A 26,857-nucleotide genomic window follows, 5' to 3' on the forward strand; every position below is an offset into this window, starting at 1 on the left:
TTGTTTTAAAATATATGCTTAATTGCAGAATTTCCCCCCACCCCCCACCCCGAGTCACCCAGGGTAGTGACTTAATTATAAAGATGTGAGAGATTGTGAGAGATTTCATTTGGACAAAAAATAAAAAAGTTAGTTTTACCTTGTAGCTTTGCCACAGATAACCTTGCCCATGATTGGTTGCCTCCTGCATGAACCCTAACCAGGGCCCAGGCCAGGGAGGAGCCTGCAACTGAGGTACATGCCCTTGACCAGAATGTATGTGCCCTTGACTAGAATCAAACCCGGGACCCTTAAATCCACAGGCCGATGCTCTATCCATTGGGCAAAACTGGCTGGGGCTTAATTTCTTAATTGTAGTCTCTCTTTGAAATAGCCCTCTCTGTCTGCTGCCTGTCGCAGTGGAAGCCACCTACTCTTGCCCTCTTCATTCACTGCAGCTACCTTTGGTCTCTCTGTTCGTTCTGCTATTCCCTTGTAGTGAGTGCTATTCCCTTGCAGTGAGTGCTATTCCCTTGCAGTGAGTGCTGTTCCCTTGCAGTGAGTGCTATTCCCTTGCAGTGAGTGCTATTCCCTTGCAGTGAGTACCTCCTCCACAGAAGAGGCAGAGTGATCTTTTCAAATACATTAAGATATATCACAAATCTCCTCTCTGAAAGCTCTCCCCCACCCATTGCAAGTCAAGTAACCCTCAGACTTTAGCAGATCCTGAAGGACTCCTGCTTGCCTCTGTCACTTCATCATGGCTTTTCTTTTCATCTTGCCACTACTCAACTGGCTAGCCTTTGTTGTTCTTGGAAATAATCAAATGCATTCTTGCTTTATATCCTTTAGTCTAACAATTCCCCTTATCTGGACTCATCAGTCTTTGTAAGTCTGTCTTCTTATCCTTTATTCCTTAGAGATCAAACCTATTTCCCTATTTGTAAGTTATCTCTGTCTAAATTAGCTTCGTGGACTCTGTCTTTCTTTTATGTTATTTGTAGCACTTATCATTCATCCATTCATTCATTCATTTGTTCTTTTGTGTGGTTCTCCCTTTCCCATCTCACTTCACTCCCTACTTCACACATAAGCTCTGAGTGCATGTCTGTACATTTCTAAGTGTGCAGTCCCTAAGGAAGTACCTGGCACAAAAGAGGGGATTAACCAACATCTGTTTAGTAAATGAATATACTTCTGAATGAATAAATGAACAAGCAACCAAATGAGTGAACATATATTCTATACATATGTCTGTTGGCTATTAACAAGAGGAATGCTTGTTAGTTTATTATTTAATTGAGGTATAGCTATCTGAAAAAAAATATGTCAATCTCTTTCTCTGGAAATACGCCTTAAAATATAATGTTCTTTTGAGCATGGTCTAGGACTATGGTTTAGATGGTATAGCATCCTAATGATGTTTTCCTGATGCTTAAAATAATATTTGGATGCATTTCTCTGGAGTGATTCTAATGTAAATATGGTTTCATTTATAAATGTCACAATCAAATCAGAACTTTGGGAGAGGTGAGGTGGGTTGAAAAATAGCCTGGGTGTTAGAAGTTTCTGTAGAGTCATGATTCATTAATTTGTAGGTGAGGGCCTACATATACACATGGTATTATGCCTATTAAGTTTGAAAATAATTATAATTTATTTTACTATTTGTTTTCCCTACTTTGTATTTTTTGTTGTTGCATTTAGTGTTCGAATTTGACAGTAATTTAAATTACCTCTTTTATATTTCAATTTAAGGATTCAGTTTCTATAGACATAATATTAAGGCCTAAAGCATAGTGTGTGAATGTCGTTTTGCAGTGGAAAATGAAATGTGGTATTAAAATGTTAGGTGGAGGGCAGCAAACAGCCAGCCTTGGTTTGGAATCCCTCCTGTAATTAGTACTCCAGTATTAACTTCTCCTTGAATCTGTTTCCTCATCCAAAGAGTGGGCATAATATTTGTGTTCAGGACTGTGTTGAGAATTCAGTTGATGTATTTAAGTTTGTGGCATGGTGCATGTAGCATTATTAGGTTGGGACAATTGTTAAGTTCAGTCCTTTTTCTCTTTTTTCCTTCAGCAGCAAAAGGAGGTATTTGTCTTTCCAAATACAAAAGATTATTATTCTGTGTAGATAATATGCATAAAGTGTATAATATTTGACATTTTTTCTATAATCGATGCTTGACTCTTTAATTTGCAGAGCATCAACCACAACAATATCAATGGTAATAGCAAATGTTTATTGTTTGCCATGTGTCAGACACTGTCTTAAACACTCTACATATATTACTAACTTTAAAAAATATGTTTTTATTGATTTCAGAGAGGAAGGAAGAGGGATAGAGAGATAGAAACATCAATGATGAGAGGGAATCACTGACCAGCTGCCTCCTACACACTCCACACTGGGGATCAAGCCTGCAACCCAGGCGTGTGCCCTGACCAGGAATTGAACCATGACCTCCTGGTTCATAGTTGGTGCTCATCCACTGAGCCACGCCGGCTAACTAATTTATTAATATCACAAAGCCCATGAGATACTAATTCCCACTTTACAGATGAGTAAACTGAGACACAGACTGTTAAATTATAGGGCACATAAGCACATCTGGGCTTGAAAGATTCTATACTTAGGCATTAAAAAAATGATACTTAAAAACTGCTTTCATTCTTCAGGTAGACTCAGTAATCACCCAAATATATCTTGACACAAACTTTCCCATCCCCATCTAGATGTGAGGGATTCTAGTTTTAGGACTTGACACCCCATCTTTCTTTGTGCGAAGGAAGGAAGACAAGAGAAGCATCCCAGTTTGAGGGCTAGTTCTACTTGAGAGTCATGCTATATGGGCAGCTGTTGATAAAAGAATTATGACTTTTATTCTTTTTAATGTTGAGAAATCATGATTATTTGGGGTGAAAAACAAAGGGCACACAAAATATAGATTCTTTTAATATGATTATATGTGGAAATACTGGGATACTGCTTTTCACAGAAATGTGTTTGTTAGCAGGAAGGGTATAAAAGAACTTTATTATACTTAACTGTTTTACGAAGCATGCTTTACTGATATGTCCCAGTGCCCATTAAGCCTCTTTATAGCTTTGATCTTGTTTAGTTTTCCTGCTTTTCATTCCCAGTTCTCCTATGTCATTTATCAGTTTTTAAATATTTGAATGAGATCTTTGTTTATTTTAAGGTGATTTCTTACAGTTTCTGGCCCAGTTAGCATACAGTAATTTCAGGCCATGAAGACCCCTACTGAAATTCGAAAGACCATGAAGTCTTTGTAGGTGATCTTAAGATAACATTGTTCTTGGCCTTATGATGAACTGTATATGTGTATCAGCTTTGAGACATAATAATTACTTTAGATTTTTTTAGGCTTTGGTTGCACTTAATCTTCTGGTTTGATGAAATGTTAGAGTATAAAGGAAATAAATTTTCCATCTTAAAAATGTTTTATGAAGCTTTTCTCTCCCCGTGGTACTTCCTGATGGCCTGATACTATGTCACGTATAATTGGATTGATACTCAGCCTGAATACTTCTTTCTCTTCTTGGCAGCATGGGGTAACCTTGGAAATGTTCTGAAGAGTCAGAGCAAAATTTCCGAAGCTGAAAGCGCCTATAGGAATGCTTTGTACTACCGTAGCAACATGGCTGACATGCTTTATAATTTGTGAGTATGCATTGCTTTCTCTGGTTTGGTTCATCTTTGAAACCTGTGGCGAGAGGGACTATTGATTTAACTGCTGGAGATGGAGATGATAACTGTTTTCTGAAATAGTCTTTTCATTAATCATACCTCAGAGACTAGTAGGTGGATGGTATTTGTGACTTCCTTGTTATGGGCCACCTCATTGATATTCATGTGTATTGATGTGACACAACTGAAGTACTGTGCCATGTAACAAAAATTGGTTTAAATGCTTTTAAATTTTTAAAAAATTTGTTCCATTAATACTTAGATGGGTTCATAAAATAAACCTGCTATGGTTGATAATTTATATAATTGATATCTTGACTATTAGTAATAATAGATTTTATCCTCTATTAAAAAATTGCTTCCAAGTATATGTAGAACATGTATTAGTGAATAAGATAACGGCTCTTCTTTTATTTGTCCCCTCTCCAGTGGTACTAATAATTAGGTTGGGATAATTGGATAATTTAGAATCTTTGTGTACATTGGATTAGAAAAATCCCTAGGGGAAAAATTGGTTTTGTTCTTTAAATAGAAAGTCTCTAGGGGTACAGTGAGATGTGAATGGGTAAATGCAAATTAACCAAAATCCCCTTTTTGGCCTCTTATATTTATGACACTTTTGTTTATAAGTAATAGAAACGTAGTCTAAACTTGCTTAAACACAGGAGAGGTTTTATGAACTCCCATAACTGAAAATTCCTGCCGTTAACTAGATGTGGCACAATTAGATCCAGCTGCTTTATTATGCTGCAAGAATTTGTCTACATTCTGTGGCTCTGATTCCTCTAGGTTCGCTTCATTCTTTGTGGGACTCTGTCTATATCAACGGGAAAGATGATTCTTATACTGTTATGTGTATAACATCCTGACTCCTCAGTCTCAGAAGAGATTGTCTTGGTGTCTCTATTAATCCTGTAAAAAGTTCTTGCTATATCTTCCTGGGGTTATGTGTCCTCTCTTGGGTGAAACACTGGGCAGTGTGGCAGGGGCTATAAGATACCACTGTTGACAGTGCCACCGAAGTTGGAGTGGAGTGGAGTGGAGAGGAGGGAAGTGGAGTGAAGGGGAGTGGATTGGAGTACCAATGCCCTGCTGGAAGGGACCAGGCAGAATAAGATGTCACTGCTGTGACTAATGAATACTATGTAATATTGACAATATCAGAGTTATCTGTCAGCTCTAATTTTTAGCATGTATTTATGTCCTGGTGGCATCTAAGTCTTTTGTACTGTCTAAATCTAAAAACACAGATAAAAAGGTAAAATAAAAGTTAACAGGAAAAAAGATTTAGATTTTTAACGTCAAGCAGACAGGGTGAGCTCAGTTTAATTTCCTGTTTATATATTTACCTTGTTTTTGCTTTGTTTTTTATCTTGATTGTTGAACGTATTACATATGTCCCCCTTTTCCGCCTGCTAGCCGGTCCCTGCCCCCCACCCCAGGCCTTCACACTGGCGTCTCAATCTCATGGCCTGTGGTCTAAATTAGGTCAGCGTGTGTTTTGTGTTGACCTGCACAGATTTAATTTTTTCTATTTTCACCTGGAAGGCTTTCAGACGGGACACATCCTTTCCAGCTTGCACAACCCCTGTTGCTCTCTGCTGTGTTTCATGCTCACCAGATATATCACCATCCATTTCCCTGACATAATTTAGTTTACATCTTTTTTTTTTTACTTGAATAAATATATCTTGATATTCCTACAAAGTCTTTTCCCACATCTCCATTTAAATATTGTGATGTAACTATATTATTGATTAATAGAATCTTTATTTCATGAAAAAAACCTTATCAACTTGATAAATTTACACAAATGTTCCTTTTTTAGTTTTTATTTTTTTTTGTATATGAAAGTAATGTTGTCAAAGGGGCCTCTTGCCTTGCAATATGGGATGAGAGTTTTCTTATGGTGTTCATTCTTCATACATTTTGGGGGAGAAAATAAGCTGAACAACTAGCATCTCTGTTTTGATCTTATTTTTCTCTCTTTTATCCACAGTTCTCTATCTCTTGTGGATACCTGTTGGGCAAAGGTTGAAAGAAAAAAGGAAATGTATCTATCTAGGCTTATTCTTTTTTGAGAAGAGAAAATTTATTCTATTAGATAAATTCAATTTACATGTAATCTAAAAGTTGCACCTTTAAAACTCCACTATCTAGATACATACATAAACTATGAAAGTATATGTATGTACCTTCCCAAACCCGAATGAAAAATCCTTGTTGGAGAAATGATTGCTAACAAGAAACACAATCAGTTTGTGTCCCCCCCCCCCCCCACTAAATGTAGTAAAACCAGCTATGTCATAAATGCCATAGATAGCTCCATAATATTTTTACTAATAATGACAGGGTTTTATTTTTTTAAAACTACATTTAACTGTTAATTCAAAGGGAAAGGCTTAAATTCCACAAGAAGTGTTGACAATGATTTCAATGTATTAGGTTATGTAACCCATGTCATTGACAGAAATCTGATATTCAATAATTATATTTCAAAATAGGGAATTTTTCAATGTTTTTTAAAATCAAATATCAATAAAATGAACCAAGATAGGTCTTTTACAACCCATAATATTATAAATATATGGTATCATATTTCTCTAGGAACAAACTTTTTCTTTTCTACCTATTTATATAGGTAGGAAGTTTTCTCAAAGATAGTTTAGAGAATATTTGGGGAAAAATTTTCTTTTCATATGTATATGCTATTTTTAATACATAATTCTCTCTGATGTATAGAAATTGTTCCTTGTTCTATTTCAAATCCTGAAAGAAAATGAATTTGCTTTGCTCAATCTTACCAGTAGGTAAACTTAACCTGATAATGCTCCTTTGTGGTAATAGCAGGTTTTGGTTTTTTTTGTTTTGTTTTGTTTTGTTTTAAATATATTTTATTGATTTTTTACAGAGAGGAAGGGAGAGAGAGATAGAGAGTTAGAAACATCGATGAGAGAGAAACATCGATCAGCCGCCTCCTGCACATCTCCTACTGGGGATATGCCCGCAGCCCAGGTACATGCCCTTGACCGGAATCGAACCTGGGATCTTTCAGTCCGCAAGCTGACGCTCTATCCACTGAGCCAAACCGGTTTCGGCGTAATAGCAGGTTTTAATTACTTTTCATATCATCAGTTATAGTTATGTGTCTTAAAGATGGTTTACGACAAAAGCCTGAAATGAATGAATATGTATTAGTTGCATGAAATACTCATATTCACTGATGAATTTTAAAAGCTTTTGGAAATTATACACTTCTGTTAAATCCTGTACTTTTAGTCAGCAACCTGGATTTTTTTAAACGAATTCAGTGTTCATAAAGCACTGCTTTGTAAATTATTAAAATTTTTCATATTGTTAGAAATTTTTACTAGGGAGATATATATGATTATGTAACTTCACAAAATAGATCCAGAGATATGGAACAGACTGACCAATCTCAAGGAAAGAGGGGAGGTGGGAAGAGTTTAAAAAAGAATTTATATGCATATATGGATAACCCATGGACACAGACAGTAGTGCAGTGAAGGCCTGGGGAGGGGAGCAGGAGCAGGGTGAAGGTGGTCAGTGGGGGAAAAGGTGACTTCTATAATAATTTCAACAATAAAGACAAATTAGAAAAAACCCACAAGCAGTTATTACTAAAGGGAGGTACACCAACATTGACCAGTCACAGGATGATTCTAGGAGTTCAGAGAGAATCCTAAATTAGTCCCTGTATATTGAATTTTATGTTTAAATTTTTTAAAAAGTATGACTACCACATTTAAAAGCACATCTAAATATTGTTCTATGTCAGGATAGATAAAAATAATTTGAAAAATTATTAAGTAAATACTTGTATAAATGATATTTTGTTATATCTGAAGTTGGGCAGCATTGCCTGATAATATCTTTAAACTTTGAGGACAGTTTTTTTTCCAGTATTAATATCAAGTTCTACATGAGAGGTGCATATAAATGGTTATATATCTTTTTAATAAATGAATGGGATAATATTGATTCTTTTTTCTTGATAGCAATTACTTGAATTACTTACATATACCAAGCACTCTTCTTAATTCTTTACAAATATTATCATAGTTTGTCTTTAATTGAAGCCTACAATATGAGGAAAATGAAACTCAGAGGCAATTTCTCTAAGGTCACACAAATAGTAGAGGAGCTGGAATTTGAACTTAAGAGATTAAGAAAAAAGTTAACTCTATATCCATAAAATCACATTTCTACAGAATAAACAAAAGGTGTGAGAAAAAACCCTCAATGTATATCTTTCAAATTCAGAAAAAACATTAATTCAAATAACCTTTACATGTAGAATATTTGAAATTAAATCTAATAGAGAATATAAATTAACTTTTTATGTCAGTTACTCTGTTTACTGAACTCATGCTGTAGAATTTTGTTAGAAAGATTATCAGTGGATTTGTAGCACTGAGGTAAGAGTTGCTTTGAAGAAGAAATTGCATCAAAAAGCCTTATTAAATGTCTAAATTATTCCTGGCCAGTGTGGCTGAGTTTGTTAGTCATCGTCCCATGCACCATAAGGTTGCACCATAAGGTTGCAGGTTCCATTCGTGGTCCGGGCAAATGACCAGGTTGCAGGCTCAATCCCTGATAGGGGGCATGCAGGAGGCAGCCTATCAATGCTCTGCTCTCACATTGATGTTTCTCTCTCTCCCGTCCTCATTCCCTAAAATTCAATTTTTAAAAATAGTTCTTAAAAACATAAATAAATTCATTAATTATAAACTATTGATACCATGTCAATCCATGCTTACAGATAATAGTCACATAATGTGAAATTTAAAGTAGTACTTACTTCTACTCTTAGTAGCAATAGATGTACATCGTACACTCATTGCACATCCTTATATTCAGCCTTCTATTTATATTGCCCAATTTATTGAAATGCATTACTTCACATGACTATGTTTTTTAAATACCTGGTATAATAGACCTTCATTATGATGCTGGTTTTTATTTTCATGTATAGGAAATTTTCAGAAACAAAAGAGATGGGCCATTGCTTAGTGATTTACACTGTCAAATTTCACAAATACATGGTCAACTTTCAACCTTGTAACTGCACCACTCACTGACATTTGAAATAGAATTGATTTCTAGGCTGAAAAATACTCAGCTGATGTTCTTTCATTGTTATAGATTTGTCCCAGTCACTTTGTTCCAAATGATATCTATATATATAAAAGCCTAATATGCAAAGTGTCCCCTCAGGAGTTCGACTGACCGAGAGCAGCTGCTAAGGGCCCTACATGTGCATGAATTTCATGCACTGGGCCTCTAGTCTACACTAATAAAAGAGAAAAATGGTAATTGGCGTACGAGCTACCCTTTTCATTGGCTAATCAGGGCTATATGCAAATTAACTGCCAACTAAGATTGGCAGTTAACTGCCAACAAGATAGCGGTTAATTTGCATATGTAGGCACAATGCAGGGAGGCAAAAGGGAAAGCAGGAAGAAGCCCCCTGCCACTGACAGTGATTGGAAACCCAGGGGGGAAACGCCTTTGCCCTGCCCCCCAGCCATGATCGGAGAATCAGGTGCCTTTTCCGCCCTGGCCAGTGATAGCAGGAAGTAGGGGTGGAGCCAGCAATGGGAGCTGGGCATGGTCGAAGCTGGCAGTCCCAGGAGCTAGGGGTCCCTTGCCTGGGCCTAAAGCGAAGCCCACGATCGTGGGGCCACTGCAGCTGCGGGTCCCCGCTGCCCGGGCCGGATGCCTCAGCCAGAGGCGTCCTGCAGGGGCAGGGGCGGAGCCCGCACGATCGCGACACCCCCCCCCCCCCCCCCCCCCCCGCTGCCACTGCAGGTCCCCGCTGCCCAGGCCGGACGCCTAGACCAGAGGTGTCAGGCCTGGGCAAGGGGCCGATCCTGCGATTGGAGGGTGATGGAGGTCAACGCCTGAGGGCTCCCAGTATATGAGAGGGGGCAGGCTGGGCTGAGGGACACTCCCCCTGCCCCCACACCCAGTGCACGAATTTCGTGCACCGGGTCCCTAGTTTAAATAATAATTCAATAGAACATTAAATATTTCATTAGGGATTTGATTTCAGGATGCAGGTAGTAAATACAGGGTTGGGTAAAGGTAAGTTTACAGTTGTTCATAAGGAAAATAATGCAATAATTAATAAATAATAATTCAAAAATAAACTCTGTTTCACATACAACTAACTGTAAACCTACTTTTGCTACTGTGTATAATGTGGTTTAGTCAGTTTCTGATGATCTTACATAACAGAGCAGATCATGTCTGTGGAAAATAGAGATTTTGCCACTTTAAGCTAGTTGCCTTTTCTGTGTTAAAAGAATCTATGTAATTATCCAATCTGAGAAGCTAAGAAAGAAATAATAAAATAAACTAATAAATTTAAAGGAAATAAAAAGAAAGAAAATGTTAATAAAATATAATACATGAGCTTGTTCTTTAAAAGATGAACAATTTCTGTCAATGGTAATATGGAACAAAATATAAAATCTGAAATATACGGCATTGAAAATCAGAAAAGGGCTACAACTAGATATATGGAAAGTTAAAATAACAAAATGTAATTAAATATATGAAAGTCTTAGATATGAAATCTGTAGATGAATGCTTTTTTGGAAAAATAGAAATGGCCAACATTGGCACAAGAAGAGGTAGGCAATCTGAATTAAAAAAAAAAACTCAAAATTTTGAAAACCATATTAAAGAATCTTTTCCACTAGGAACCAAGTTAGGGATTTCATGAGTTCTGTCAAATCTTTGATGAAGTGGTATTTCTTGCACCTAGTTGCAGTTTTCATTTATTTTTGTGAAGCTAGATAATGCTGATAGCAAAGGTCTGATTAGATTTAACACCAAAAACAAAAAGAGAATAGTAACTCCCCAACACCCCCTCCCTCCAGAAAACCCAAAACAGAACAAAAAGCAAACAAGCAAGAACAAAATAACAGGACCGGGACAGGCCAATTATACTTATTAATATAACTGTTGACATGTCTTGTAGTGGATGCAGCGGAATATTAAAGATTAAAACTCCACTATTAGATGGCATTTATTTTTAGATTTATGGTATTCAATATTACCATTCAGTTACTCTATTCTTTTAATTTAAAAAGTCAGAAGAGGAAAAGTATATGATCATCTCTAGAAATGCCATGAAGCCTTTTGATCAACATCTGCCTCAGAGAACAAGACTTATCAGTAAGCTGGGAATAAATAAATACTTGTGCAACATAAAGAATATCTGTCTAAAGTTAATATTGAAGCACAGTGGTCATTTTCATTCATATTCAACTTGTTGATGTAGTGGCAATTTCTTATTGATTATTGTATCTTCCCATACTTATATGAATTGTAACTATATTTGTTAGTTTTTTAAATGAATTATTAAATCCATATCAGAGCAGAGAAGATCCCATTTGTCAATGTAAGTGATAAGATTAGTAGTGGGTATTAGATAACTATGGTTTTTGAATTGTTTAAATGTATTTTGATCATTATCCCTAAACTAGTGGAAGCTATAAAGCCCCTTCTTGAATTAGATATCTAGAGTTATTTTTTTTCTTGCAATTTCAGAAGCAAACACATTCCTATTAGGGTTGCTGTGTGTAGCAGTTTGCTAAGACTGCCATGACATAGTACCACAAGCTAGGTACTTAAAACAATACAAATGTATTGTGTCATGGTTTCGGATGTGGACAGACTGAAACGAAGGTGTCCACAGGGCCATGCTCCCTTTGAGACCTGGAGGGGAATTCTTTCCTGCTTCTTACTGTACTTTGCTGGCTTTTTTGGCGTTCCTGAGCTTACAGCTACATAACTCTCATCTCTGCCTCTGTTATCACAATGTTCCCCCTGTGTTTCTCTGTCTTCACATCCTCAGGCTACCAGTCATGGGATTAGGGGCCCACCCATGTTAATTGGACATTTTACATCTGCAGAGACCCTATTTCCCCCAAATTTCATATTCTGCGGTACTGAAGGGTCAGAATGACAACATATCTGATTTTGAAGAGACAGTTTAACCAATAACAGTTGCCTTTTGGGAGCTCCCGTTGAGGAGAACCAGAGCTCAGGCAGTGGATTTTAATGGGGGAGGGACTGGATAAAGATTCCTTTATGAAGCTAAAATTTTGCACAGAATTTCAACAGGTTTATATGTTTCATGATGCTAAGAACTCTGTCCTAGGAGGAAGTATCTTAGGGGGATGCAGCAGTGGGGAAAATGGGTGCAGAACTGATACATTTATGTGTTCATGCAGGGCTAGGTTTTGAAAACCTTTGAGAGATTAAAAGGATCAAAGATTACAGAATGGAAGCGGTGCTCTCTGACGTGAAGCTGAGCCATCCTTTGAGTTTCTGGTGAAAACCAGCAGGAGAAACTCATGAGAAGTGAGGACATGAAAATGAAAGAGAAAGTAACTGTAGGCCGAATGGCAAGAGTTCAGGACAGGGTTTCCCACCACGTTCCCTGGATGTGTGTATGTGTATGTGAATGTGTATGTGTATGTGTACTAGTATGTGTATTGTGTGTATGTATGTGTGTTTTATTCTGGGGACAGAGGAGCAGAGAAGGGTGTCCACGGGATACTAGGTAAGCAGACTGGTCTCCTAAAATTAGAGGTTATCAGACAGGAATACCTGGAAGTGCCTGGCATGTCTGATGTAAAGGAAATGGAGCTGAGAGATTTTGATGAAATTCTATTGCCTCAGGGTCACTAGGGCTCTGGGTACACAACTCATCTGGCCCTTTACTGATTCCTGGAATTTGGGGTGGGGGGGGGGTGCGTGCAGCTTGTAGGTACCTACCTGTTTACATGGCAAGAACATTTTAAACTGGTTGTTCCTGCTTGTTTACATTTTATTTTTTGAAAAATATGCCTGATTCAAAATTTTTGTTTTTTGCTCTGATTTTTAGTTGAACTTCTTAGAGTTTTCCCAATGATGTCATTTTCTCATTGCCTAGGAAGCCTCTGCACATACTATTTGTTTTGCCTGAAGCATTCTCTGCCATCTTCTCCCCTTCTGATCTGTTTACACCCTACTCCCCATCCTTTCTGCTTGGCTAATATCTCAGCATCCTTTATATCTCAGCTCAAATATTTTCCTGGGAAGATTTCTTGATATCTCTCCTTTTTTCTGAGTTGGAAGATAGGTACCTCTAACATATCTCACCAGAGCAAGTACTACTTGGCTCTTTTTAGTCTGAGCCATAATAATAGTTGTGATACCATGTTCTTCTTAATTAGAGCATAAGCTCTTTAAAGCTAGGGGAAGCTCTTTCTAGCCCCAGTGCCAAACACAATGCCAGGCAAATGGGCTTAACATTATGTACATGTTGATGTATAAACTAGTGAGCCCTAACCGGTTTGGCTCAGTGGATAGAACATCAGCCTGCAGACTGAAGGGTCCCAGGCTCGATTCTGGTCAAGGGCATGTACCTTGGTTGCAGGCACATCCCCAGTAGGGGGTGTGCAGGAGGCAACTGATCGATGTTTCTCTCTCATCCATGTTTCTAACTCTATCCCTCTCTTTTCCTCTCTATAAAAAAAATCAACCTACAGTAATAAAAGACAAACATGCTAATTGACCATAACTTCGTGATGCCCAAGCCACGCCCACCAGCCAATCAGAGCTACTATATTCAAATTAACCCAACCAAGATGGAGGCCAGCAGCCACGGAGCTGGAGTAAGCAGGAGGCTTGGTTGTCCCAGTGATGGAGGAAGCCAAGCTTCCCACCTGCTCTGGGCAGGTGTGGTCTCTGCAAAAGGCAACGAAGTTTCAATTATAGAAGCTAAATAAATCCCAGATACCTGCTTCCAGCCAGCCTCCACTGGGAGCTTGGGTGGCTGTGGGCCGTGGCCAGCCTGCAAACAGCCATCAGCTGCTCACCCAGACTGGCCAGGCACCCCAGCAGGACCCGCCAACCTGAAGGGGCTGTGGCCAGCCTGCAAACAGCCATCAGCCCCTCACCCAGGATGGCCACACCCTCATGGGGTGAGGGTCCTCTCTGGGGGGCTTGGCCAGCCTGCAAACAGCCATCATCCCCTCACCCAGGCTGTGCAGGCATCCCAGCGTGTTCCCACACCGTGAAGGGGCTGTGGCCAGCCTGCAAACAGCCATCAGCCCCTCAGCCAGGCTGGCCAGGAACCCCAGCAGGACCCCCCTCCCTGAAGGGGGTGTGGTCAGCCTGAAAACAGCCCTCAGCCCCTCACCCAGGCTGGCCAGGCACCCCAGCGGGACTCCCACTCTGATCTGGGACACACTTCAGGGCAAACCAGCCGGCCCTCACCCGTGCACCAGCCCTCTATCCTATCTAATAAAAGAGAAACATGGTAATTGGCATATGACCTCTACCCTTCCCATTGGCTAATCAGCAAGATATGCAAATTAACTGCCAGCCAAGATGGTGGCCGGCAGACAGGCAGCTTGAAACTAACATGAGGCTTGCTTGCTTCAGTGATGGAGGACTCCAACGTTCCCCACCTGCCTTTCCGGCCTCTGAGCTTGCAGTTTAAGAAACATTGTAACAAATATAGAAGCTAAACAAAACCCCAGAAACCTGCTTTCAGCGAGCCAGGATCTCAGAGCTGGAGTTATACATTGTTTTGATTATAGAATGAAACAAACCAGATACCTCCTTTCAGCAGGAGAGGCCTCAGAGCTGGAGCCAGAGCTAAAGCTGGCCCAGAATAAAAAAAAAAAGAAAAAAAGAAAAAAAGGAGCAGTTGGGAGCTTTAGTCGGCCTGAAAACAGCCCTCAGCCCCTCACCCAGACTGGCCAGGCACCCCAGTGGGGACCCCCACCCTGAAGGGTGTATGACCAGCTGCAAACAGTCATCATCCCCTCATCCAGGCTGGCCAGGCACCCCAGTGGGGACCCCCACCCTGATCCAGGACACCCTTCAGGACAAACCAACCAGCCCCCACCCGTGCACCAGGCCTCTAGTCTACATAGTAAAAGGGTAATATGCCTCCCAGCAGCAGGATCAGTGTGACAAGGGGCAACGCCCAAACCCCCTGATCACCCTGCGGCTCTGTGTGTGACAGGGGGCAGGGCCACAACCTCCCTATCCGCCCTGCTGTGTTCATGACAGGGGAAGGCGCCCCAACCCCCTGATCAGCCCTGCTCTGCGCCTGATAGGGGAGAGCTCCCCAACCCCCTGATCACCCTGCGGCTCTGTGTGTGACAGGCTGTGGTGCCCCAACCCCCTGATCGGCCCTGCTCTGTGTGTGACAGGGTGCGGCGCCCCAACCCCCCACCCCCATGGGCCCTGCTCTGTGTGTGACGGGGTAGAGCCATAACCTCCCCATTGGCCCTGCCCTGAGTGTGACAGGGTGAGGCGCCCCAGCCCCCTGATCCGCCCAGCTCTGTGTGTGACGGGGGCGGTGCCCCAACTCCCCTATCGGTCCTACTCTGTGATTGACAGAGAGGAGCTCCCCAACCCCCTGATCGGCCCTGCTCTGTGCATGACAGGGGGGAGCTCCCCAACCCCCTGATGGGCCCTGCTCTTTGCATGACAGGGGGGAGCTCCCCAACCCCCTGATCGACCCTGCTCTGTGTGTGACAGGGTACGGAGCACCAACCCCCCTGATGGGCCCTGCTTTTGCGTGACAGGGGGCAGCGCCCCAACCCCCTGATGGGCCCTGCTCTGTGCGTGACAGGGGGAGCTCCCCAGCCCCCTGATCGGTCCTGCTCTGTGCATGACAGGGGGTGGCTCCGTAACCTCCCCATCGACCCTGCCTTGAGTGTGACAGGGGGCAGTGCCCCAACCCCCCAATCAGCCCAATCCTGAGCGTGACTGAGGGTGACATTGCAACCTCCTGATCTGCCCAGCTCTGTGAATGACAGGGGCAGTGCCCCAACTCCCCAATCAGCCCTGCTCTGAGCCTGGCCAGGGGCTGCACCTAGGGATTGGGCCTGCCCTCTGCCACCCGGGAGCAGGCCTAAGCCAGCAGGTCATTATCTCCTGAGGGGTCCCAGACTGTGAGAGGGCACAGGCTGGGCTGAGGGGCCCCCACTCCCCCCTGAGTGCACAAATTTTTGTGCACCGGGCCTCTAGTCCTATATAATAAAAGGGTAATATGCAAATTGACCCTAACAGCAGAACGACTGGGAATGACTGGTCACTATGACACACACTGACCATCAGGGGGCAGACGCTCAATGCAGGAGCTGCCCTCTGGTGGTCAATGTGCTCCCACAGGGGGAGTTCTGCTCAGCCACAAGCCAGGCTGAGGGCTGCCAGTACAGCGGTGGTGGTGGGAGCCTCTCCCGCCTCCTCAGCAGTACTAAGGATGTACAACTGCAGCTAGGCCTGCTCCCCGCTGGCAAGTGGACATCCCCCGAGGGCTCCCGGGCTGCTAGAGGGATGTCTGACTGCCAGCTTAGGCCCAATCCCCTGGGGAGCGGGCCTAAGCCAGCAGGTGGTCATTCCCCGAGGGGTCCCAGACTGCGAGAGGGCACAGGCAGGGCTGAGGTACCCCTCCCCCCCAGTGCACAAATTTTTGTGCACCAGGCCTCCAGTAAAATATATTTAAAAAAATAAGCTAATGAATGAGTTACACTATAGATATGTCGATTAATACACTAGTGAATGAATTATTAAACTAACCCATTATTTGATTAATAGACCAATGAATAAACTAGTGAATGAAAATATATCAACAGAGTTTAAGTTTATTGGACAACAATCCTGTGTCCTGCCCATTATACCTAGATGATATACGTTTTCCCCAGCTCGTATTACTGGCCATGTTTAGTTAGCTGACTCATTATATTGATGTATTCTACAACTTGTTTGCATCATATCTGTATTTGAAAATAGTCACTGTCCAAAAACATACGAGCAGTAAAATTTCCTCACAGAGACATGGTTACTGTATACATACTGTCGTGGGATAAAGATTCTGGAATATATCATCCAGTGTCATGGCTTGAGTTCCCTTCCTGTTTCTCCCAGAAGCCCTGGACATATTTTCTTTATTACTACATTGAACACAAACTTTTTTTTTTTTTCAGAATGGGTAAGAGAAAATAAATAATATGTTACTTAACTGGAAAGCCAGCCAAAGACATTTCAACAAAACAAATTTTGGTTATTTCCATTGTTAATCAGAAAAAAATAGCAACTAATAGCAAATAATAAAGCACATAATTTTATTCTGATTTATTAAATATAGAATAAGATGTTTAAGGGTTCTTGAAATATTAATAGGCCTTTAAAAATTCTACTTGGATATAAGTGGCTATACAATTGACTTCTGTTGAACATATTTAAATTTGCCATTCAGTAATTTTTAATTCTAATTTGCGGTCGTACAGTATTCTTAACCAAATTTACAGTCTAAGAATATAAGTTTAGTCTTTGTTGAGAATATTTTTGAAGATAAAAAATAGTGATTATGTTGCCTAGGTGGCATAGTTCAACCTATGAACCAGGAAGTCACAGTTTGATTCCTGGTCAGGGCACATGCCTGGGTTGTGGACTCAGTCCCCAGTAGGGGCCTTGCAGGAGGCTGTTGAGCAATAATTCTCTCTCATCATTGATGTTTCCTCCCCCTGTTCCTTCCTCTCTGCAATCAATAAAAATATATTTTTAAAAATAACAGTTATTAGTGAAACTAGGGAAAATTATATTTAATTATTTCACCAACCCATAAATATGCAATTTTTGCATGTAACCCTTTTTATTTTATTTATTTTTAATCCTTACCTGAGAATATGTTCATTGATTTTATACAGAGAGGAAGAGGTGAAGAGAGAGAGAGAGAGAAGAAACATCCATTGGTTGCCTCCCTCATTCACCCCAACTTGGATTGAACCCACAATCTTTTGGCATAGGGAATGACGCTCCAACCAACTGAGCTACCCGGGGCTCCGCACCTAAATTCTTGAATATATTTTAGTATTAAATTACCCAAATGCAAGTTTTGGCCATGATGTACTATATTGAAGAAATTTGACCACGTCTGTCTTGTTAAGATGCCAGAATAGATTAAGGCAAAATGATTACTATATAATGAACTGGACATCTCCAGGTTGGTAAAGAGGAAGTCAGAAATGACTTTATGGAGAAGCTATGATTAGAATATATCCGGGTCAATTTGAAAAAACAAAACAATTCACAAGATAAAACATTTTCTACTATAGGTTTTATGGTGTTAAGCATCATGTGTGATTAAATAGTTAAAATAACAAATTGTATGTAACATGAGAGCTCATCTTACAGCATTCAGTAGTATTATTCACTGAGGTTCTGCAAGTGGTCCAAGGGAAGAAATTGGATTTGTTCATGTGCCTGGTGCTTAGTTGACTGAGGTAATCATCCCCAGAGAGACCTACTTAGATAACAAAAACACACAGGTGAATGAGAAATACCCTGTGTGCCTGTGTTTTCATGGAATTTTCTGCACTATATTGTCATTAGTACTAGAAAGACTGAAAGCCAATGGGAATCACAAGTTATTTGGTGAGCCTATTTAGCTGTGTGTTGAAAACATTCAATTTACAGTATTAGAGTCTCAAGTTAAGGAGTATTAGATGAATTAACTTATAATAAAACTAGAGGCCTGGTGCACGGATTCATGCACTGATGGGGTCCCTCAGCCTGGCCTGTGTCCTCTCAAATTCCAGGATTCCCCGGAGGATGTCGGACTGCTGGTTTTGGCCCGATCCCTGCAGGCCAGGCCAAGGGACCTCCCGGTGCATGAATCTGTGCACTTGGCCTCTAGTATGCATATAAGATCTTTAGTTAATCTCTTCTCATCCTCCCCCCTCCCGCCTTCCCTCTGAGATTCATCAGTCTGTTCCATGTTTCCATGCCTGTGTTGAGCGTCTGCTCCCTGGTGGTCAGTGTACATCATAGCTACCAATCGAATGGTTGCTTAGGCTTATCTATAATAATAAAAATGTAATAAGCAAATTGACTGAACGGCTGAACAACAGAATGACCATCCGGACAACCACGCTATGACACGCACTGGTGCCAGACCAGCCAAGGCAGGTGCAATGCAATTGCTTGGGTGGCCCGCCATCACCTCATGATCGTACTGCAGAGGGAGGCCCAGGCCACCTGCCAGTGGGGCAATCAATCAGGGGGCTCTGTGATCACCCCAAAAGATGAGGCCCAGGCCACCCTCTGTGAGATGATCAATGCGGGGGGAGTGTGCTCTGTGATCGATCGCCCCACCAGAGGGAGGCCCAGGCCACCCTCTGTGGAGCGATTGATCTGGGGGGAGGGGGAAGGCTCCATGGAACTGGGGAACCAGGGGTGTGAGGTGGCGGACACCGGCAGCACCAGGCCAAGGCGCGGGCAGGCGGGGGTCAGGACCGTGGAACGATGAGGCAGGCGGGGCCGCAAGGGCCCCTTCAGCCGGGGCTGCGAGGGCCTAACCTTGCATGAATTTTGTGCATCAGGCCTCTAATATATATAGATTACTATAAGCCTGATGCTATCAAATTCCTTGGCTAAAGTTCCTCCTTCCCTGGAAAGGGCTGGAATAAGTGCTATTGACATTTGCCTCTGTATATTCCCATTTATAGAGCTTTTTTCAGAGTAATCCCACTTGCTCTTCCATTCACACTTTTGTTGTGTTAATACAGTCAGATGAGTGACACTATGTGTCTGCTAGTTTTGAAGCCATCTTCTTTCCACAGTTAATTTTGTATACTTGTTCTCTGATTCATTGTGAGTTGATTTTACTGTTTAGCTCTCAAGGTGAAATCTCTTTTCTTGCCACTCTAAAATCCCCAATTTTTATAACACCTATGTCAAATATCACTAGTTTTCACACATTTCTGATCAAATAATGACCAATTTTAAAGTCTCGTTAATATGGATTACTCTTCTGAGTACATTTATGGATATAAGCCTATTTGCAAGTCCATGTGTTGGAAATAAGGATGCACTGATTTATTCGTATTCAACAAATATTGAGTGCCTTCAGAGTGAAAAATATTGTATTAGATTGTGGGAATAGCTAATCAAGACTATAGTTTCTGCCCTGAAGTAGCTTGAAACTTGGGTTTAAAATATGTAAGTAATACAGTAACATCTTCTCTAAGGGATAAGCTTATATTATCATGAGAAGACAGACAAAAAGACCTAACTCAACCTGGAGATAAAAGATAATAAAAAGAAAAAAGGAAGAGTTGTCACACTGGGAAAACAAATGAATAATACGGTTTTGGGGAAAATTGTTCAGTTTCCGTTATGCAACTTTCAGATAACTATTAGGCTTCCACTAGGCAACTGGAATATGTCTCTATAGCTCATGAGAGCATTCTGGGATAGAAGTGTCGACTTTGGAGTTATAATTATCTAAGTAGGTCATTTGAAACTGGTTGTAAATTGTGTGTGTGTGTGTGTGTGTGTGTGTGTGTTTGAAATGTGTATAAGGGTAGATGAGAGGACCATGAGTGACATCCTGGAGAATACTCATATTTAAGGAGCTTGGTAGAGAAGTAGAACCATAAGGTGTTCAAGGAGAAGGAAATAAGACTCAGATGTTGGATACACTTGAAGCTGATGGATAGATTGGGCAGTAAGAATGGCGAAAATGGGCAAAAGATCATGTACTATGAGGTTAAGTATTTCTATGGAACTTTTGTATCCCCACAGTAAAATAAAAAATATAGTGGCATAAATTATGGGTTTAGATATTTGGATATATTACTCATTTCTTCTCAATGTAGTACAGTATAAAAGCATTTTGCCATCACAAAGCTACAGGATATGCCAGAGAATAATTGTATTCTATAAAATGCATGGACACAATGACTAAAGGACTGAGATTCACACAAGAGCTCTTTGGGAACTGGGGATGTAAATTATTTGTCTTTGTTTTTAGCACATAGTGAAGTCTTTGGTACCTTTTTGGATCTCAACAAATGCTTTTGAATAAAATTAAATTAAACCACTTACTATTTCACACTTACTTCTTTCATAGCAATGGGAGCTACACATTGTAGTATTGGTGTCTAGGATTGCCTGCTGAAACTATTAAGCCTTGCCCCTAACCACCCTAACTCAAAGTAAAGTTGGGGGAAAATCAGAGAGAAATTGGAACCTGGCAAGAGAAAGAAGATTAAATCATTCTAATACTCATTTGTATTATAGGTTTTCTATTACAAACATAATTTTAAATGGCACTGTGTGGGTCATGCTTTCCCATGTAGAAATATTCATTCAAGATTAACTGTGTTAAGAGAGTTAAACTATTTTCCATGTCGGAAAAATGATGAAAGGCATTTTTCTGAAATCTCGTTAAAATGGCCTTTAATTTTATAGTCATTTTCATCCAGAACACTGTAGGTAAATTTGAGGATATGATTTAGAAAGCCCATAAAAAAGGTTTATAAAGAAATTCATAATCATATCCTGCTTTAATGCCTTTTGTTTGGTTTAACTTTATACCCGATTGAAGGTTGCTTAAATAGCTAGAAGCATTTTTTGGTTGTTCCTAAAATTATGCTCACATGGAAAGTATAGGCTGATATGCAGCAGAATTTCAAGTAAATTAACTTCAGTTTTCTCAGACGGAGGTTTTGCATTATGGAAAAAGAAAGTATCCTTTTTCTTCTGCTCCTGAGAAAAATGAACAGATACATATTTGTTACTTGTGTGGTTCCAACCAGTCCTCTGCAGATTTCCAATTCCTGTGACTTAAGAAGAATTATCTTCTAGACACACCAGGAAATGTAGTGATTTTGTCTTCCATTCATTTTATTTATTCTCTTATATAGGAGCTATCTATGATTTGCCTGTATGATGGAGAAGTTGCTTAAAGTATAATTGAAGTTTGAGGACATCTGGATATTAAGAAAAAAATGAATTTTAAAAATCAATATCTTGTCATCAGCTTATTTTTAAATTTTATATGTTATTTATGTACACAATATAGTAAATAGTTTCTATGGCTAAGTTATATCTGATATCACTTCCTTTTTTTAGTTCTTCGCTTCAGAGAATTGCTTGAGGATTCCCAGCTGCACCCTCTTTAAGTTACAGCCCCTCCACCACTCCTACGTAATGCTTTCCTTTACTTGATTCCTTTTTTTTTACATTATAGTTATTACCTTCTCATGAACAATATAATTTCCTAACTATATATTGTCATATGGATTAAATACAAATTTATAGTTAATTTTTTATATTCTTAACATGCACGTTCCATGAAAGCAAGGTTTTTGTTTATATCCTGAGTGCCTAGCACCGTGGTCGGCAAACCGCGGCTCGCGAGCCACATGCGGCTCTTTGGCCCCTTCAGTGTGGCTCTTCCACAAAATACCACATGCAGGCACGCATGTACAGTGCGATTGAAACTTTGTGGCCCATGCACAGAAGTTGGTATTTTGTGGAAGAGCCAGTATTTTGTGGAAGAGCCACACTGAAGGGGCCAAAGAGCCGCATGTGGCTCGAGAGCCATGGTTTGCCGAGCTGCAGTTTGCCAACCACTGGCCTAGCATAATGCTTAGTTCTCAGCACAAACTCAAGAAATATTTTTTGAATGTGTATTTATTTATACACGCGGCCCATAACTTAGGGACATACATTGTTCAACTCCTCGTATATGAAGGGTGCATCATGGATATTTTAGAAAATTTCCTTCCCACTTTCTGTTTCTTCCTCTGTCTCTGTTTACCTCTGCAGAATCCCAAAGCACCTAACGATGCCCTTTTTGCTTTATGCCTCCACTGTTTTTTGTTTGTGTATTTAATGTGTCATAAATGTGTTTATTTAAGTACAAAATAAAATTTAAAAAGTTATTATTTTGGGGGATTTGGAGGCTGAGAAAACAAGCAAATTGAGCAATTATGAATTTTTATTCCAAAGACATAGCATTATTCATATTTGCCTCAGAAATAATGTTAGCTGAACTTTTCTCTATTTGTTATTATTTTTAAAATTTATCTTTATTGTTGAAAGTATTATAGATGTCCCCCCCTCTTTTTCCCCACTGACCACCTCCACCCCACACCTGCCCCTTCCACACCTTCACTATACTATTGTCTGCGTCCATGGTCTATGCATATCTTTAATAATAAAAGCGTATTATGTTAGTTAGACTAGACGTCCTTCTGGACAACCTTCTGGATAAAGCCGGGGCAGCCCGGCTCCCGGGTGCCTGCCTGTGGCCAGAGGGAAGCTGGTGCTGGCAGCTGGGGAAGGAAGGCCTACTCTTGCATGAATTTTGTGCATTGGGTCTTTAGTATGCATATAATAGTTCCCCAGTTAATCTCTCCCCACCCATCACTCATCCCACCTTCCCTCTGAGATTTGTCTGTCTGTTCCATGCTTTCTATGTCTTTGGATCTATTTTGTTCATTAGATTCCACATATATGTGAGATCTTGTGATACTTGTCTTTGTCTGGCTTATTTCACTTAACATAGTGGTCTCTAGGTCCCTCCATGCTGTCTCAAAGGGTAAGAGATCCTTCTTTTTTATAGCTGCATAGAATTCTATGGTATAAATCAGGGGTGGGGAACATCAGGCCTGTGGGCCATATAATCACTTGATCTGGCCATGCCAGGGCATTGGAAATGTGTTACTTAGATGTTGGAGCAAATATAGCAGGCTGATTTTTAAGTTGATAATTTTGTATGGCTGGAGAATGATGTTATAAATATTCACATGGCCCTTGGCAGGATAAAGGGTTTCCCACCGCTGGTGTAAATGTACCACACCTTTTTTATCCACTCATCTCCTGAGGGGCACTTGGCCTGTTTCCAGATCCTAGCTATTGTAAATTGTGCTGCTGTGAACATAGAGGTGCCTATATTCTTTCTGATTGGTGTTTCTGATTTCTTAGGATATATTTCTAGAAATGGGATCACTAGGTCAAATGGCAGTTCCATTTTTAATTTTTTGAGGAAACTCCATACTGGTTTCCACAGTGGCTGCACCAGTCTGCATTCCCACCAGCAGTGTACTAGGGTTTCTTTTTCTCCACATCCTTGCCAGCACTTGTCATTTGTTGATTTGTTTATGATAGCCACTCTGACAGGTGTGAGGTGATATCTCATTGTCATTTTATTTTGTATCTCTGTGGTGATTAGTGACTTTGAGCATTTTTTCATATGTCTCTTGGACTTCTCTATGTCCACTTTGGTGCCTCCACTGTTTTTCACTATAGTACACCCACTTTTTTTTCAGCCCTAGGGCCCTTGTTGGACATGACTAGTTGGGATTTGGATGAAAGACAAGAGGAAGGAATGATCCCATCTTGCTGTTCTGATCATGAGAACAGTGTTAGGAAATTTCTCTCCAGTCTTTTAAAGGGGAACTTCATCCAGCTTAGTTAGCATATCCCATCTCATCAGCAGTCTCAGAAAACGACAGGCAGGTTCTTTCTTAGAGAATAGAAATTCCAGGTTAGGGGAATAATCTGAGCTGTCCTCAAGTCTAAAGTAGACCAGGTTCCAACACTATTTGTAATCTATGAACAGCCTTTTTGTTTTGTTTTGTTTGTGATTGTATGTGTATGTATATCCCCTATATCTTCGCCTGTTTGAAGTAAAAATCTTTATAAAAATCTCTAACTCTCAAAGGCCAGATTTAGGGATGGGTGCACTCCTGGGATGTATACACATTCTCCTGCAATTTAAGATTGGAGAAGAGAGTGCAATTTTAAGCAAAAGCAGCAACTGATGGGGAGGAAAGACAAGCAAGTTGGGCAATTTCTAGGCCCTGTTCTAAAAAGAAAAGAGGGAGAGAGAGAGGGAGAGAGAGAGGGAGGCATTCAGGGCTAGCTAAGAATTTTTTCTGGGGCTAGGCCAGTACCTTTTATAAAACATAAGGGTGCAGTGAATGTGAATGGAAAAGAGAATAAAATCAATGCTACAGAAAATATTAACCAATTTCCTCTTCATTTGGCACCTCAGCCACCAACCTTCCATCATTCCATTCATGTCTTTTGGTTCCCCTCCAGCCTTTTTTCCCCTATCTCCAGCCTTAAGCACCAATTTGCCTCCTGCTCCCACTGCTAGTACCAGTAAGTGATGCCTACTGCTATGAATGGATCCTTGCTCTCTTTGACCCCTGTGTTGAGTGAAAGGACATTCCTTCTGAGCATCAAAATTAAATCTGCAAAGGCAGTTTCCGGAACATTTTTATAAATGGTGTTTTCCTTCTCTCCTACAAGTACTTCAGAATAAGCTTGTGAGTGAACTGTTTCTAGGTTGCAAAATCCATTCCAAGCAAAAAAGAGATAGACTTGCATTTTTGGAACTCATCTTGCTTGTTCTTAAGTTAGAAACTGCTTGTATGACCTAACACCTATTCCTGCTGGTCTGTGAGATACATGATACCTTTTCCCCTTTCATAATTTATTGCTTCAACAGCAGACTTTTGTTAGAGCACTGCTGCTAAGGGACAAAGAAAACACCCACTTTGTTGAACATTTATGTTTAAAGTGAGTAAGTGCACTAAATCATGCGGTGCCCATGGGAGCATCTCTAACCCAGATTATAACCATATCTACGGAATCGGGCTCTGAAGCTTTTTTTTTTTAATAATTTTTTTTGAGCATGTTGATTCCTGTGGAATTCACAAATGTGCCCCCCCCCAACACACACACACACACACACACACACACACACACACACACACACTCTGCCTGAACAAATGAGTCTAAATCAAGTTTTCTGGCTATGGATTTCCACACTACATATTATAGTACCCTGAATACAGCTTTGTTACTGCTTTTCAAATTGTCTGTCTTTTCTGCTAGTACTTAAATCTCTATAATGGCACTTTCAGAATATATTTTGAATGAATAAGTAAACAAATCAACAATCTAATGGCATTGACTTCCACTAAGTAGATTAGACTTTGGCCTATGCCTGGATCTCAACTTAAGGGTTCTTCTAGCGCAATTGCACACCATTCAATTGGTGTTTTTCCTTCAAGAAATTGCATAATATGTCACCCATGTTGGGTAATTCCTGTAAACAGCAAAGAATAAATAGCAAATCTCTATATAGGTTTAAAGTTAAACCATTGGGAGCAAATGTCTTTAATTTTTGTATTAGATACTTTCAATTCGTAATTATGTTTGTTTTAAATCCTACTATGATCTTATAGGAAAGAAATTTGACTGTGATCCTAATAAAGGTCTACCAGAATCGTATTTGTTTTCATGGGGAGGGAAGAAGGGGGAGGAATAAGTTTCCTTTTTGAGTAATTTCATTCTGTGGTTCCTTTGCACCATGGAGGTAAATTCTTAAGAGCATGGGCTTTGGTATTATAAAAACTTGAATTAAAACCTCCCATGCGATTCATGATTCTCTCTCATCATGGATGTTTCTATCTCTCTCTCTCCCCCTCTCCTTTCCTCTCTGAAATAATATGTGTGTGTGTGTATGTATGTATCTCCCATGTATTGATCCTGTGACAGGCTTTCTTCAATTTGCTTTATCCTTATTCCTCCTCTGCAAAATTGGGTTATGGCATCTCCTAGTGTTGTTGCCAAGATTTTAAAAAATGCTGGGAAACTCAATATAATTACATAATAAGAAAAACAGAAGGTTTTATTAGTTGTTAATTTTTTTCTCTTTCTAATTATTTACTGGCTATACTTTTGGAAGATATCCCTATACTCACTGGTAAACACTTTCATGAAAAGGAGTGGGTCTTGAGTGCAAGAGTAATTCAAGGGAACCTCTTTGCAAGTTGCATTAGTCAGGGTTCTCCAGAGAAATTAACCAATGAGGTGTATATATGAATGCGAGATTTACTGTAAGGCCCTGCCTACGTGATTATGCAGATTGAGAAGTCCCTCAAGTGGCCTCTGCAAGCTGAAGACTCAGGAAGGCTGATGGTGGAGTGTGAAGGCCTGAGAGGCTGGTGTAAATTCCAGTCGCAGTCTGAGAGAACCAGGAGGTCTCAGGGAAGATCAGTGTCCCCAGCGCAGGCAGAGAGGGAAAGCTAATCCTCCCTTCCTCCATTTTGATCTAATCAGGCCCTCCTCAGAGTGGATGTTGCCCACCCGTGTTGGGGAAGGTACTCTGCTTTACTCCATATACTGGCTCCAATGCTAATGTTTTCCGGAAACATCCCTACAGACACACTCAGAAAGAATGTTTAACCAGATAGCTGGTCATCCTGTGTGAAGTGGACACATAAAATTAGCAATCACACAAGCACAGTGGTCA

The 26,857-nt window shown here is 40.4% G+C and overlaps 1 protein-coding gene across 2 annotated transcripts in view; it reads left to right on the forward strand.

The window, feature by feature from the left end:
* The window catches only part of TMTC2 (transmembrane O-mannosyltransferase targeting cadherins 2), a 409,914-nt gene that overhangs the window by 221,088 nt on the left and 161,969 nt on the right, over positions 1–26,857 (forward strand). For both annotated transcript variants that reach the window (XR_009451272.1, XM_059683726.1), the window contains exon 4: positions 3,552–3,666. Coding sequence is in view for 1 of the 2 variants with exons in the window: in XM_059683726.1 (XP_059539709.1) it covers positions 3,552–3,666 (115 nt within the window). In the remaining variant the exon portion in view is untranslated. The remainder of the gene's footprint in view (positions 1–3,551; positions 3,667–26,857) is intronic.

Source organism: Myotis daubentonii, chromosome 2, assembly GCF_963259705.1.
Source record: "Myotis daubentonii chromosome 2, mMyoDau2.1, whole genome shotgun sequence".
NCBI classification, from domain to species: Eukaryota; Metazoa; Chordata; class Mammalia; order Chiroptera; family Vespertilionidae; genus Myotis; species Myotis daubentonii.